Genomic DNA, 17,190 nt, shown 5'->3' with positions numbered 1-17,190 from the left:
CTCAGTTGGGAGTGGGCCCTCCTTAGCCAAACTGTGGATGCTGTCTTCATAGACATGTTTCTATCGTCGAGGCAGTGAAGTCGTTCGACTCTTCGCCGAAGGTCAGCGTGAGGCCTTGGCTTGCTGGCATGAACTCGCCCGCAGGCGTCCTTGCCATGGGCTTTCACCGACAGGCCTGGTTTGGAGGAGACAGGCCATCCCTTCGCGTGGTTTGTGCCTTCGATCTTGCGTGGATGGGGTCTTCGCTCTTCGATGGTTGAGCCCCCGCATCTGCCTTCGTTTGCCTTATCTTGTTGCCCTGCATCATAAAACTTGTCAACTGGTAAGTGCAAGAGGTGATCGAGGGCTTGTTCCGTCTTCGCTTCAATAGGCCTGTTTGGAGCAGCTTTTTGAAGAGCTTTTCTGAGAATCTGGATTTCTGGATAATCTAGTTGTCACGAGCAGTCCCGGTCCTATGATTTAAGGGCCCATGCGAACTCATCGTTTGTAGGCCCTTTAGGCTATAAAAATAATTTATACACACACACGCTAATTTTACTTGTAAAACAAAAACAAATACATTGATATATTTAATTTAACATGTCCGATAATTATTGAGAATAAATTTGACCAAAATAAAACCTTGGAGCTAATATGATTACCTTAATGAAGAATAAAAATCCATCACATCTATTGCTTCTCATGAAAAGATACTTCTTCGCCCATTTCTTGATAGAAAATCATCAAGAACGGTACTAAGATCAATAATGTTTAAGATATCCTTATCGATAGAGCACATAGACAAACCAGTTAACCTTTCTTGCGACATAGTTGATCTCAGACATTTCTTCAACAACTTCCATTTGGAGAAATTTATTTCAGTCGAACAGTCACAAGTATAGTTAAGAGAGCTCGATAAGCAACTGAAACATTTGGATAACAATAAGCATCTATAACAAGCTTCAGAATCACAGGCGCTGACATTGAATAATTTGACAAACTCACTTGCAACACCTTTAATTCTGAATAAAAAATCATTGATCTCAACATGGGACGAGTTCTCATGAATAATTTTTTCCGCAAAAATCTTACGGTGAGGCCTTCAACCGACGCTCTAGTCTGGCACGTGGCGTCTCTTTCAATTATGTACAATTCGACAAGACGGCAACTTAACAACAGTCCTACTATTCTATAAGATGGACCCCTCTCCTTTCTGGCCCCCGACGGTCGCCTCTGTTGCATGGGCTTAGGGCCGGCCGTGGTCACGAGAATCTAGATATCGCAAAACTTACGTGTGGAGGAAGATGAAGGGATCTACACGGGGTTTAGGAAGTGGTGAATTTCTCTCGTCACGATGACTTGGTGAATTCTATATTCACGCTGATTTGGCTAATTTTCATAGAAATGGCTCTCACGAAAAAACGGGCTGAAAAGCGAAACTTTTGGTTGTTGGAAGCCCGATTCTAACAGCGAGAATTAGCCTAGAAGCCCAAATAAATAGGGCCTTGGACTTATAACAATGACATGTGTTTAAGTGCAAAACTCATGCAGAAGTTAAAATTGTACATATTAAAGTCACGTCGTTCTAAAACTGTGTCCAATAATTCACCCATATGGTCACTTAAAATACTGTTTTGCACTATATAAAATATTGTTTGTAGACTGAAGTTTGAATATGAGTATAGAGATAGAAAAGATGCTGAAACGATAAATAGCCATATGTTCTAGAGGGATGCTAGGCCAGAGACCGACGACGTTCAGTCAGCTTTGGGGTGTGACTCAACGACCAAGAGAAAGAAAAGAAGGGATAAACATTTTTTTAAGTCGGCCAGATATTGCCCAGTCAACTTTGGGGCGTGGAGTTATTAGGAGGAAGTAAAATAAAAGGTTGAGGGTTTCATTAGAACGTATGAATTTAAGAGAAATCGTACAAAAATCAATGTATTTTTATAGGAAAAATAGAGAAAACGAAAAAAAATCCCGTGTTTTAAAGAGGACTGAACATTTGACTTTGTCATGCATGGTTACACCCGGTGCTAAATATGAAGTTGATGCAAGCTAGGTTGTTTGGTCTAGCCGTAGATTCCTAAAAATCTAATTATAAGCTATTGTGAGCTGGCAATTACGAAAAACTAAAATTTGTTTGGTTAAAACAACTATAAACTATAGATTCTATAAAAGCATGATAACTTGTAACATGGATAACATGAATATGAAAAGACGGGAGTAGGAGATGATTCTAAATTAAAATTGAACAATAAAATTTTATAGATTTTCAAAAATATATTCTTATGTTGTATCTATTTAGTTGAGATTCTAATTTTTTGGCAGCGAATCTGGTTGAAAATGATGAACCAAGAATTGTCATGGTCTAGTTTAGGTTTTAATACTGAGGTTAATTAAGCACCCTTTATCTGACTTAGCCAAGCTTTGTATTCTGGTGGGAAAACATATTTTATCGTCGTTCACGGGTTATGCAGCGGTGTGCTTCTTGTTATTCCAACTGAAACAGGGATTCTGCAGTCAAGGTGGGAGGCAGACACGGTACTGCGGTAGCAACAACAACAGCAGTTTTGACATCAAATTAATTTATTAAACAGACTGAGTTTGGCCAGTTTTTATTTTATTTTTGAGAGTGAGTCTGAGTGAGAGAGGCCAGAAACTGTTTGGTTGTCAGGAAACGCGCGCACGTGGCTGCCGTTACGATTACGCAAAATTGGTGTAGCGTTTAGCCCACACGCCAAGCCTGCACCCGCCAACCACGAAGGCATGTTTCATTTGTTGCCCAATTTGTGATAATTTACCTTTTTATTTGTCTAAAATTAGTTATTCAATTCGGTCGGCTAACTTTGAGTAAAGTGTGGTACAGTTAGCCACGAACCAAATAAGTCTGGAACCTAGCCATCTAGGGGGCATTTCATGACTATAATCTACATGACGTATCAAGTTGTATTGTATTGTGGCTCCGGCGTTCGCGCGGAGACGCTGGACGACACAGCTATAGATGTTCCAACAGGCGACATGGCCCGGCTCGACCCGAGTAAGTTTCGGTCCGACTCGTTTGAGCCCGGCACGTGTCTTGTCGTGCCGCCCGACGGGCCGTTACCCCTCACGAGCACGACACGATAGAGGCCTAACCGTGCTGGGCTGGCCTGAAAAGCACGACCCATGTAGTAGCCTATGCCCGCGTGAGCCCGACAAAACACAAAACATATTTAACTCACGATTAGAGCTTAACCTGTTACACTTAGACAAATCACAAGTTCACAACTATATGGTTACTCAGATTAGAGCTGCACTCTTAATCTACCACTCTATTATCTACCACAAATCACAAAATCACTTACAAAATCACAGATAAGAGCTGCACATTAAACAAATGACAAATCACACACACTTACATACACTTACACTTACACAGACCACAGATGACAGATCACACAGTTACACAGATCACACACACCTACACAGTTACACTTACACAGACCACAAATGACAGGTCACACACTTACACCTATACAGACCACAACTTCCCAGTCACACACACTTGCACAGATCACTACATAGATGACTAATTCACCGCTATGAGTATGAAATATGAGTGACAGAGGACAGATAACAATTTCACACTCACACATATGAGATATGACTGATTAGAGATAAAGAGATCTTAAATAAAGGATTAGAGCTGTTCGTGCAATGGATGCCTCATTAAAAATCTTTCTAGGTAAAAACTCACTTCTCATGAGAAAATCCTAGAAAGGGAAAAAGAGTACATTCGAGCTCTAATTTAATAAGTTCATGTCTTAAAGGAGTACAACTTACATCACCAGATGTCCAGATCACCAGAATAGAGTAGGAAGAATTGGAGGAGGATTACAAAGTGTAGGGCCCTCGGCCCTAAGGGTCATCAAGATAAAGTCCTTCAAATGCTTCTTCAAGGTCTTGGTCCTGTGTAGAGTGCTGCCCTCTAGCTTATCCAAGTTCCTTATCTTTCATGCAAAGTAGCATCTCTACCATTTCTGGTGCTAGGCATCATCATCGTTCCTCGATTATCTCCGATGCCTTTGAAGGCGAGGTACAGAGGGGGAGGACTGGAGGAGACAGAGCATGGGCACGAGCACCAAACTATTAGATCACCAGCACGTCAGAATGACCGAGACCGATGAGGCGACGATGGAGGCACGGAGCAGGGAGCACTGGAATCCAGGAAGGTTTGAGAGACGTCGAGAGGCAAGAAAGCAACAGAGAGACCAAGAGCGAAAGGCAAGCCACTAGCGGAGAGGCAGGAGCGAGTCACGTTAGGGTTAGGCCTCTAGGGTTAGGAGCTTATATGGCCACATAACTCGTGAATGGGCTGGGCCGCTGGGGGAGTGGGGGCGGAGGCGCTGGGCGCTTGGGCCATTACTTGTTGGGCGAGTGGGGGCGGGTTGGGGGTGCTGGGAGAGCATGCCAGTTATAAGGCCTGGATGATACCGGGTCGTGCATGGGCTGGCCCAACGGGCTCCAATGGCTGTCGAGCACGTCACGGGCTCCGTGTCGGGCTGGGCCCGCAATAGTCCGAGCCGGGCTAGTGTCGGGCCAAAAAAATTGTGATTCGTGTCGGGCTAACGGGCCACGTGCTTTATGGACATCTCCGGGCACACCCCACACGATCGTGTGATGCATGGTTTTTCTTCTTCCCTTTTTTGAAGCTCATTAACAAATAGCTGAGGTGGCAGGAAAATTAACGAGAAGAGTGAAGAAACATCGGATAGATCTTTAGGCCACTGCTAGAATTTTTAGATCCTAAGTAGGCAATCAACTGTGATATAGCTTGCCTATCACTCTCGACTTTATGCACCCAACAGTGATCAGAACATCTCAGTGTTGGTTCAAGGCTAAAGCTAACAATAGTATTAGGGGCACTAGAAGGTCTAGACGTGACAGTGATAGCATGGTGGAATCCGTTCGGCTGGCTTCATGTAGCACTATTGCTGCTGAATTCACTGCATGCATACAATATATTTGTCATTACCACGTTAATTTCTTCAACCAATAATGGCCTTCTAAAAACCATAAGTTTGATTTTTTTTGTAATTGAATGATAACTAGGGAACTAATGTTTTCAATAGTTATAATTAAGTTAGGATTTATATCATGGTGATGAACAAGACTAGGAGATGGTGGAAATAGAGATAATGCAATATCATGGAAGTGCTTATCTATGGACATAAAAAAGGAGATGAAAACATGCTCGAAGACAAGGGTACGATATATGCTAGAGGTTTTCATTCCACTGACTGACATGTAATAGACTGCATTGTCAGGTCTAAAAATAGCCGTACTATCTATCTAGTGCCACTAGGTTTGAACTAAGTTTACATATGCCCTAGACCTAGTGACGTGTTGAGGATGCAAGTGAAAATGGTTTTCAACAATATTTTTGAAAATCTAACTCAATGCTCAAAGGTGTCGCGCTTAAGTTTGAACATATTTGTAGTTTGTTTATTTGAAAATCAATTGAGAGATGGACTTGGTGCAATTTTCCTGCACCCACTGAAAATATCTAGTGCCTTAGCTAAGGGGCCACAAAAGAATTGGTAGGCCTTTAAGTTAACCCTACTATACTAACTATTGTTGTGTTGGTCGAGCACTAGAATTTTAGTGGTGGCCTCGTCCACAACATTAGATAAAAGGGTTGAAATCAAAACCATTTGTACCTAGGGTTTGCAACTTGATTAATCCTCCTATACAAAACTGAAGAATGCATCCTTAGACATTGTTTGGTACTCTCGTATTCACCTCAATCACATGTATTGAAGTGGATTGAGGTGTAAATTAGTTTAAGTTCCAATATAATCCACCTCAATACACATGGATTAAGGTGAATACGAGAGTATCCAAACAAGACCTTAAGGAATATCGTGGTGTTTCCTTGTGCAATGTTTGAAATTTCAATGGGGTCAGCGATTAATCTAGTGGGGGTCCACCTACTGTTTTTGCTAACCCCATAACTTTTGATGTGGCTAATAGAAATGTTATTTCATCATTGGATTTATCTAGTGATGACCATCACATAATGTGGTCCACTATCCATTGCATTCCAGTGACTAGTTTTTTGAGACTATGTCTTTGAGTAGGCAACATATTTATCTAATGGTGCCACTATGTAGAGCACTAGAGATGCAATGGTCAATGGTCATATTAGATTTGATCTGGACCATTGGATCTTCATAAGTATTTCTCTAGATGTGGTATCTCTAGTGGTGGTAAGAGTTTTAGAAGAAAAGTTGTCGCTCAAGACCCCCGAGAATGGTTTTAGAAGAAAAGTTAGAATCCTAGCTAAGTATAGTAGAAGGATGGCACCCTAACAAGTAGAGTTTTGCTATGTTTGCGAAGATTGGTATATGAATAGCTCAGGATATTCAATAAAGTAATGGCTCCCTTTGTGATCTTAGGGTCCTTGATGCCTTGGGGATCGAACAACTACCATCAGGGACTCTTGCACTATCAAGGGCCCTCAAACTATAGTGCAAACAAATGCTATGGGGACTACAAGTTATGCCTAGGGCCCTTAAATTGCTAAGGACCTCAACTATGACTCCAAGTGTTTCCATTAGCCCCAAGAGCAATCGTGTGGATAAGAATGAATAATTTTTTTTTGGGGGGGGGGGTATTGACAAATGGCCTCGAGTCCTATGGAGCTCATGGCTCCTAGGACCATAAGCCGCTCTAGAGCTCAAAAGTTACTTTGGGGATCTTCCAGTGCTATGGTACTCAAACCTAACTTCCCATGACCCAGGGTCGAAGGAGCTAGAGGACATGACATAAAACAAATGACAACCCTTTGTGATGCCAAGGGGATAGGGCTACCATAATAAATGAAATGCGGTCATAGAAAAAATATATTATACATATATTACAAAAGATGGCTTCATGCCAAGGCTACATATTACTAGGAACGTTCGGGACAAATATCGTCATCCATGTCTAGCACCCCTACTCCAAGTTGAAGTTAGCCGCCTCTAGATCTAGTGGCTTGCTGCTACCTCTAGTGCATCTCTGACTTCCTCTTCGACTTGGGGGAGAGGGGCTTCTCTTTTGGCTCTTCATAGATGGATTCCATTTATAGGTTCAAGTTCTAGATCTTTAGAGCCACTAAGATGTCAAGGGGCACCTCAAGTGCTAGGTATTGACCCTATCAGACGAGTTGGGTATGGAATTTTCCCCAAAGCTATGACATTTTGGTCACAATTTGCATGAAATCAAGGCTAGTGCCCCCTATGCTATCCCTATCATGGGAGCCCTTCTCAGTCCTCCTAAGGCCCACATCAAGCAGGACCTTCATCACTTCTTCAAGGACCGTCACCACTTCTTCAAGCAGTCCTCCTAAGGGTACACTCTTCCTTTTGAGACATCTAATGCACAGAGATATCATCCTCCAACTGTTTAATTTTTCCTCCAAGCTCCTCGAGCCTTGGGAGGGCCCCATCACTACATCTCAGGCTAACAATTTCTGATCTAGTGCTTTTAGTTTCTATTCTTGAGACTAGAACACCCTTACTCTTCTATATCGGCCCTATTTCTCGTCATCAAAATCCTTTTGATTAATTTGAAGATCTTGGGAGCAAGCAAGGAGGGCCTACTCCCTAACAACCATCTTTCTCTAAAGAAGCACTCTGCTTCCTGTAGTGTCTAGAGTCATATGGAATTCGCAATCTCCATGGAGGTTATCACCTGCTCATGGGTTTCAAGGATGACATAGTTGGACTCTAGCTTGTGACGTCAGAATTCTAGGTATTTATTTTTCTTAGTATTGGTGGTTATCCACTCCAATTATTAGGTTGTATATGCCTTGATTTGGGCCACCAGATGCTCTGATGCCTTCATAGATGCTTCCCTCTACATGGCACACTCAAGCTAGATCTCCACCCCCTGCCATCAATCTTGTAGCATGTCTTGGACTTCTTTTGCATCCTCCCAGGCTTGCACCATGGTAACAATGATGTATAGGCCATCTTCTTTTTCTTTTCTGGTGGCTTCCTCCATTTCCCTCCTTTAGAGGGAGTCGTCCACAGTTGCCGCCCAAGCCTCTTGGATGGTGCCCTCCAAGTGTGTTTGTGACTGGTCTAGGAGGTATTTCTCTTCCTTGATCTTTAGTCACTCCATGACTACTGGCAACAAGACATCTCCAGTGGCCATCTATGCTTGGTCAAGGGAGATGTCCAAGGGCAATGACAACCCAAAGAGGGCCTCATAGCTGTTGACGCAACACCACTTTGGAAATGAGTCCCCTAGGACTAGGTCAATGGTGGTGTCCTTGACTCCTAGGTCCCTAACAAAATTCCCACTATGCTTGGTGATGAGCCCTACTATCACTAGGGGTAGAGCTTGAGGGCCAACTGACAATGATTATGTCTCAACATCTCAAGTCGGTGTCTTCCATGCACTAGGAACAAACATATGGAGAGTCACCAGTCTTAGTCTACCTAGTAGACGCAACTATCAAGGCAACAATAGTACCTCTACACCCTTCAGAGAATGATGCTACACCCAGTCTTAGGGCACACACTCTAACTAAGTTTGAAGTTGGGACTGTCTCCATCACGTTAGAGGCCCCCATTTTTACTACACTATGAGCCTGCACCTCTGCCACACTTAGGAATCATACCTTTGATGCGCCATGGTCCTTGCCTCTAGCATCATTAAGGTATGTGCCTATGCTACACCACAATCTTACACCCCAACATGCTTAGGATCTGCGCCCATGCTATGTTAATGTCCTGAACCTTTGATGTGTTCGATGTCCATGCCTCCACTAAAGTTGGTGCCTCTACTAATAAAGGGTCTCCCCCAAGACAGTAAGTCCTAAGGGCTCCACTACCTATTATACTACTAGGGTCATTACCTCCCTAGGTGTATTATTGCTCAGGACATCCATGGTATGTGGCACCTTGTTAAGGGCTGAGGTTGACACTCTTTGACCACCTCGGGCATTGGATGCTCTAGTCCTTCTTAGAGTCGTGTTGGGAGCCTCCTTGGAGCCATGAGCACTATGTGTGAAGCTTGCCACCACCATAGAGCTAGGTACTAAAATTCATTATGACATGTATAAAAATTAAAAAGAAGAAAGTATCTACTAGGTTACTCACCAAGGTTGGTTATCTACTCGGTGTTAGGATCCATCAAAAGGGATCTCCACCAGGTCCCATAAAGGACAAATCTAGCGGTGGGGAGGGTGGGGCTCTAGTCCTCCTACCGCTCTCGAGTCTATAGAGCCCCACTAAAACTCTTCCTAAAATTTAAAACGTACCGGTATAATCTCATTATGTGTTTCATGGTTTTTATCAATCGTCGATGTTTTAATGTAGTACTACTTTTATATTTAATATAATACTACTTCAAACTATTATATCTAATGTGAGTGGTTTAGTGAGATTATATTGATGTAGCGGTTTAATTCAACCCCTCCTGAATTTTTTCTAGCTCCATTCCTTTGTCCCATCACTTGCACTTCTCTAGGGATGAATCGCCATAGTGAGATACCCTCTTCCTCCTAGTGTTATTAGGTTCGACCTCTTCTGGGGTAACTCCTTTCCCCTTCCTTGATGCATTGCTGCAGCCCCTTGCCTCTAGCGAGTTGTCTCACTACCAGGGGTCTCCTTCTTTTGATGAGGTCCCTAATCACATCATTTGAAAGCTTCGTGGCCTTAACAAATGATAGAACTACAATTTGGGTCCCAAACCACTAAGTTTTGTATGGGCATCCTAAGGACCACCCAATCAAATGTTGCATCATCCTCAAACAAGGGGAATACTTTGGCTGGGGTGGCCAACATATTATCGTTGTAAGACCCGTTGCAAAATCGCACTAGGTCAGCATGGTGTTAGAGTGAAGACTCGAGCTTGGCCTTGATTGAATCTACATGTTGTCATCCTCACTAGTGAAGTCCAACATGGCTCTTGCATGCCTCTAAAGTAAGGCAAGGTGCTAGGATATAAATGTGCTAGGAGGTTGTAGAAGATATCCTTGCCATAGCAAGCTCCTTAATACATCGAAGAACAAGCTCTCATACTTCATCCATCTCTATAAGATCTTCCCACTAGTCTCGATTCAACATTGAGGATGGGCAAACCATGATGTAGATCCACAATGAGCTAGTGCTCCTACTTCCCCAAAAGTTTAGTGGTCGCATATGTTGTTCGATATTAGGGCCTAGTGAAAAGGTGGAGGTAATCTAACCAAAACGATTTTGGCCACTTGATGCCTAAAGAAGAAAGAAAGGCAAAAGAGTTCTACACATGGCCTCAATTCGATGAACGCTTTACACATGTATGTGAAGGTTGAGAGGACAAGTACAACAATAAGCATAAGATGCCCAACTTGGGACCATAACAGTCAAGGATGTGAAGAAATAAGCGATAAAAGAAAAGTTTAGACCCAACATTACATGAGAATATAAAAATGATATATTCTCCCAACTTCTCCCGATGGGTTGATGGAAGAGATGACATTGGATGGACATGGTTGGAGGCTAACGACATGATCCATCCTAGGAGCTCTCATACCTTGTCCAAATCCTCCTTGTTCAACACTCTCTCTCGAGAAAGCTGGTCTAGAGAGGAGGTTGCATCTATTATGGTCAAACAAGGAGGATAGGAAAGATGGCTGCTATAGAGAAAGAACAAATGGAGTAGGAAGGTGACTGATGAGAAAAGGGATGGACAAAAATATTGCATGCAAGCATAAAAATAAGAGATAAATATCATATAGAGTCTTGTTTAAAGCCCCTCTCTATTCTTAAGTGAAAAACTTGAAGCCTCACATGCCACACATGAAAAGAAGGGTCATGTGACATGATAAGTGCATAAAATATAACTGGCGAGCCACTATGGTTATTACAATATATATTCCTAGCATACATGATGGGACAGTTCTATCATGTGCACTTGAGAACTTATCTGCCACACAAAATCCATGTAAAATTACTAATGAACCTCCCATAGAAATATTAGCGGCGATTTCTTTATTTCGCTTAATGATTGGGTTCTAGGCCTATGGTACACCACATCATATCAAAACTAGTGTAGACATGAAACATGACTGCTACCGACACTTCAGCTTCTGAATCGCTAGTAATAATGTGTAACACCACAACCACTTCTGGTTTAGCGATAATTACTCTTGGCAGCCCTCTAGGATCATAGACCATCTCCATAGACCAACATGAGTCTTTTCTGCGCACTTCCATGTCGGTCACTCATCCCAAAATTTCTCTAGGTTAATCACATTTATCTTGTGGTTCTTTTAAGACAGCCTTCCAAAAAACAAGGTGCACATTGTTTTTATGAGTATTCTATCAATCCTATTAAGTCTTGGGCTAGGATGTCAAACAATGTCAGGCAACTGACCCCGCATGAGCACAATGGCAACGCCTAAAGACGAAACCTAAGGAATAACTAAATTATGGTATTAATCCGCTCTTTCATTATGTGTCACTTTTTTGTAGCCTAGTTCAATCCTTCCCTTATGCTTACTCATCACAGGGACTCGATTGTCGTGATGTTTGTCAGCTCCCCTAATAATGAGGTGTATACTATCAATCGGGCATACTCAGAATCCATTGCATTAGGCTTCTAGCAAGAAAGATGGGCTCGCTTATAGGACTTGCCCAACAGCCAACCTAGGGGCCTCTCTCAGCATCCCAGGAAGGCCATACCGCCAAATGCTACCAAGATGCATTTAAGGATCCTAGTATAAGAGGTTAATATGGAGGCTAGTTATTGGACCATCACATCGGTACCCCATGCACTAGGAACATGCCTTGGCTTCAGCAAAGGCAGATGCTTAACCCTACCAATTACTTGATATTGGGGCACTTTGAAGGAATGGCATCCACACCACCATATCTTGTTAAGAACCACTGTGGGTCCTAGGGCCCTCGCGACCCTAGGCACCCTAAAAGTTTTGGGTGCCCTACACTTACTGGACCAGTCTACAAGGATTATTGAGACCTAGGGCCTCTAGGGCATCCCGAACTAAAATGGTCTAAGTTCTAGAAGCCCCATATGCCCCCTGTGCACCCATGAAGGATTTAAGTGCCCATGCCCTTCGTTCCCTAAGGCATCATGAGGGTAGAAGCACTTAGTTGCAAGGCGCCATATTCAGGTCCTATGTCCATGAGATCCTCAGACTCATGAGAAGGAATGTTGGGCCCCAAGCCCCCTAGGCCCACGACCTCCCATGAGATCAAATGACTTGCATCGACTAAGTATAAACCTGCCACAAGACAAAAGCATGAGACTAGTCCCATCAAAGGCAATATGACCCCAAAATAGGGATGCCACGTTTGAGGCTTACTTCTAGCAGGTCCATCATACATGCATTTTAAACAAGCCTTCCATGGGACATAATAATTTTGTGATGTTCGATATTATAACTTGATAGGCGCACTATCACCATGACCACATCAGTAGAGTACTTGAGACCACTGTTCGGTATGTGCAACCATGAAGTATTATCAAGTAGATATTGCTACACATATCACCTACTATGCTATACACAACAACATGGATCCTGACATCCATATAAGCGACATAATATATATATCTGCCCTTGCAGTAGGTATGTCAACCATCAAAGGAGGACGTCCACGTACAGCTCCACAAACAGGGTAAGCTCGAGGCTTTTGGGTGTTTGCTAGTCCAGACCATCCAACCAACATGTAAACTCTCTCCCCCTTGCTCTATAAAAGGGGATAGTAGAGTAATGATTAGGGACAATATAGAAGGTTCACCCACACAAGAGATTCTCAAACACACATTAAGGGTAGGAACCTTTAGGGTAGAACTCCCACCTGAACCAAGAGTTAAGGGGAAGCTAGCTAGAAAGTCATGATGTTTAGTTGATTTATGAACTTATAATTTTCACCTTTGTGTTTATCAATAGATGAGTAGCAAGAGAACATCGAGTATTACGCACACTATGACCCAATCCTCTGTAAACTGTCCACATGCTTGTATGTTATGTTTAGATTCAACACGCCGTTCGTATGCACCCCCGTTCGCTCCAATCTATTTATTTTAGTACTTTATGCACCTTTGGTCTTTGTCCACGGTGACAATTATATTATTGCTTAATAATTATGATGTTAAGGTTAACTTAGATAAATGATAATTTGTTAATTAGTGCATGTTCTATATGCTAATTATGATAACTCCAATGCTAATTAACTATTTCATTTATAATTACTGATTATCATATGGCAAAATTAGTGTTAATGTATAATTAGTTATTAATTTAAATAATATAATACAATTAGTGAAGTATTCGTATCTCATCCATTCAACCAAACATAAAAATGTTTTGCGCCCCATCCATCCAATCAAACAGACAACATGTACATCAACATCCCTAAATTAATAGATGATTATATCACATCCACTCTGGTCCTCGAATCAAACGTATGTGTGAAGCGTTTTTATTTTTCACGGCGAGGTATTGAGAACCAATGGTCCTTTCTTTATTCGGTGATGAATCTGTAATTAGCTGAAGAACAGGCAACAGACTGAAAGAAAACCGTGCAGTCCATTCATATATATTCCTGAGAAGAGTAGCCGTATTACATTTTTTTTTGGAAAAGAATCCAGATTACATATGTTTCCAGGCTGATTTGTCAACTGTGGCCCTATTTCGAAGTGAATATAGTGCATGCATATCCAGATTGCAGAGTCCATGCAGAGTCTCAAGAGACAGCTATATACGTGGGAAGACCTCTGACCACAACTCTTTTCCTGTAATACGAAATGTGCTTAAGCTACTACTCTATTCCACACAGAGCCATCTTCCTGCGGTGATCACTACAGTGCAACTATGCAATTAAGCATGGTAACTGGTAATATAAGCATGCTGACCATTGCGACTTCAATTCTGCTTCTGCACGATCATATAGCCTGCCACCGTGCCCCGAGTAGTGGGGCGAGAGGCGTCTGCCGCCGGCGGCGCGGCAGTGTCAGTGGAAGGACACGACGAGCTGGAGCTGCTCGCCTTCGCTGCGCGGTCGAGGAGGAGGCAGTAGGCGACGTAGAGCGCCCCGCAGACGGCAGCGGCGTGCGGGAACGGCGCGACGAGGAGGAGGAGCAGGGCGGCGACGACGACGACAAGGACGACGACGCTCTCGCTCTGGTGGTAGGCACCATCGCCGTAGAAGAAGAGCACGTCGTGCCTCTCCAGGTCGAGGAGGCGGCTGCGAGGCGCCATGGCTTAGCTTGAGCGATTGCTTGCCGGCCACGAGCGAGGTCGATGAACTGTGCTAGCTAGTAGTAGTAGCTACTGCAGTGGGCACTAATGCACTTGCAGTGGACTGAAGATGTGCCTCTGCCTTTTAACAACACAATAGAAGGAGGCTAGATTATCATAATCAAACCACGTGCTCAAGCTTTTCAAAGCACGAGGGTAGCTTATCACTGGCCAATGCGAGCCCATCCATCGATGTCTCTACACGCGTGGGTGTTGAAAAGGAACAAATTAAACGCATTATATTGCCGCGAAAGAACAAAACGTGGAAGAAATCGCGTTTCACGTGGAAGAAAATACTGTAGTCTGTGGTATATATATAGTATTGTCCTGAGATTCCGAACGTTTGAATAAAAGGACAAAACATTTGTACTTTCTAGGAAAAGGAAAAGTCTCCGTGTCTCCTCAACGACTGCACCGATCATTTTTTACGTAGTTTTCAGCTCATTGCCTTGTCATAAAGAAAGGGAAAAGAGGACACAAATAACACGAGAAAATCGTTTCGGATACAGGACGAGTAGGATTGTAGGAAAAAAAAAAGCTACACCATGGTCATGGCCTCATGGGCAACCATAGTGATATAGCGGCCGTGAGAGGCCACAAGCACACACCAACTCCATTCTATACGATTTTAGAGCATCTCGGACACATCTTATCTCCCTCATCTCTCCCTCTATCCCTAAAATTCACTTGAAGATCATTTGCCAAAGTTTGAGAAACTGGGCTGCTATCTGGCCCACCGGATCGTCAACACCAACATATACTTCATAGGTATCACAGAAACATCATATACATATATCATAGATACCTCATATCTCACAAACATCACAAATCTTACAAGTTTCTTCACAAACATCGCAAAAGTTCACAAAACTCACAAGTAGTCACACAAATAAGTTCACAAACATCTAGGGTATGTCACAAACATGTCTCCGTACCAAGTTCTGAAGAGCATCAGCGAGGTGGCCCATTACTTTGGTTCGATGAAGGGTTAGGCGAAGCTTGAGGGTCATTTGATGCTGCCGACTAATTCTGCACAAAGAATAGATTGCCCGTGTCAGACAAGGTAGATAGATATTGTACATGACTAAAAAAATTAATACTCACTGGAGTAGAAACTGATGGGGTCGAGGTGGGGTGAACAGTGCAGCTGACAAAGCTAGACCCTCTGTGGTGCCAAGGGTCTGCATCTACTCAAACATCTCCGCCATCCTCTGCTAATCGACCAAGCAAGCCACCCGCTCTGCACTCATCCTCGCCTGCAACTCCATACGTTCCCTCCTCTCTTCTTCTAGATGGGTCTGTAATATTTTATCCCAATGTTATGATAATGCAAAGAAAATATATATAATACTCAATGAATGACGAATACAAAAGAACTAACTTGGAGTTCTTGTATCCGATATAGTGAGATGTCCTACCGAGGTTGTATAGTCGGGCTCGCGCTCGTGCTTGTTGCTCGAACATGAGATAGAGTTAGAGTGGAGGACGAGTCGGCTGCGTCGTCAGTAATCTAGTATCAGTCGTGTCTCTTGCCTCCTCCAACCCTCATGAGGACTTATCTGTCAATGTCCTCGGTCCTCGGATTATACTCTGGCCCATGAACGCCCCTTGCGATCACGATGTACTCACTGAGGCGAGTGTGGACGGTGGGGTTGTTGTATGCCTTGGGTCCGTTGTTCGGGTTGTAGCTGACGTCAGACGTCGCCTTGCCCTTATGGGCCATAGCATATGCCGAGAAGATGGAGCAAGGTTGGCCACCATGTGACACCGGCTGCGAGACAACAACAAGATAATCAGCAATCATGTATAAATGAATGTTAGAATAAATAAATAAGTTTGTGTACCCATGCTTCTGCGTATCTAGTGAAGTTGTGGCTACCTAGATGGCGGGAGGCACTTGGCATCATCAAACAACGTTCTCGGCAAGCGTTTGCATCTCACCCCATTCGCCGGAGCACCACTTTTGCACCATCTGCTGCCAGCACTTAGGATGCGCGGCGCGCCAATAAGGATTCATCTACAGAAAATCAAGTACATGACATATCAGAAGATAAAATTAAGCCTATTTAATATCAACATTAATGTTCTGTATTTACCTACAAGTACTGGTCCGACTCTCGAGTCAACGACATGGTTCTACTGTCCTTTTTGTTCACCTCTTCTCCAAGGACAGAGGCGTGGAAAGTTATGATGGTCTGGATGGCGCCTCGTAGTGCATGTCCACTACGAGTTTCTTACAGCACGTGGTAGGCACCACAGCCGTCCTAGCCTCATATCCATCCTGACAGCTTAAGAAATTGTGCATACAAAAACAATGTATCCATTCATTATTTTAAGAATATGCAATAGATGCGATGTATTAAACAATATAGTGCGAGGACGACTTACCCACAGCTCTTGACGAACCCGCTCCACCTTGTCGTTGAATGTCCTGCCATCCCGATCTACTTCATTGGGGGCGACGGCGTAGTAGTGAAAGGAATAGGTCGGGCCCATCACTCCGCTATACTCAACAATGCCAATGAAGTGTTCCCTACATAGAAGGTCAAAGATGCCATAAGGGTTGCATTTTTTGACCACCTGTACTCTCCACAACCGTCCAATACTTGTCCAAATGGTTAAGAACAATATTAGTTTCCATTTTGAATTTGAACATATAACATGAAGAAGCAGCGACAACACATCTAAAGTTACATACCTTTCCTTCTTGGGTGAATCGGCTTGCGCTTCTCATGAGGTATCAATCGCTGAGGGAGACTCGCTGGACCTCACAAGTAGACTCATGATGAGCCAGTGGCTCCCCTTAGCGGAGCTTCATCGGCGAAGGAGGCAGCTCCGCTGCCTCTGCTGTCAACCCCAGGCGCCACAATGGTGTTCGATCCGAGGCAGTGCCACCACCGGCCACTGATTCCGCTATCCCGGTTAGGGTC

General features: G+C 43.4%; 1 protein-coding gene across 1 annotated transcript; it reads right to left on the bottom strand.

Annotated features, from left to right (window-relative positions):
• Positions 1–13,509: 13,509 nt before the first annotated feature.
• Positions 13,510–14,537, bottom strand: LOC100277209 (uncharacterized). Its single transcript, NM_001150844.2, is given in 1 exon segment — positions 13,510–14,537. A coding segment is annotated over 1 exon segment (336 nt). The 5' UTR covers positions 14,222–14,537; the 3' UTR covers positions 13,510–13,885.
• Positions 14,538–17,190: the final 2,653 nt, after the last annotated feature.

The sequence above is a fragment of the Zea mays genome, chromosome 5, assembly GCF_902167145.1.
Source record: "Zea mays cultivar B73 chromosome 5, Zm-B73-REFERENCE-NAM-5.0, whole genome shotgun sequence".
Classification (NCBI taxonomy): domain Eukaryota; kingdom Viridiplantae; phylum Streptophyta; class Magnoliopsida; order Poales; family Poaceae; genus Zea; species Zea mays.
This window is presented reverse-complemented; position numbering and strand designations above follow the sequence as displayed.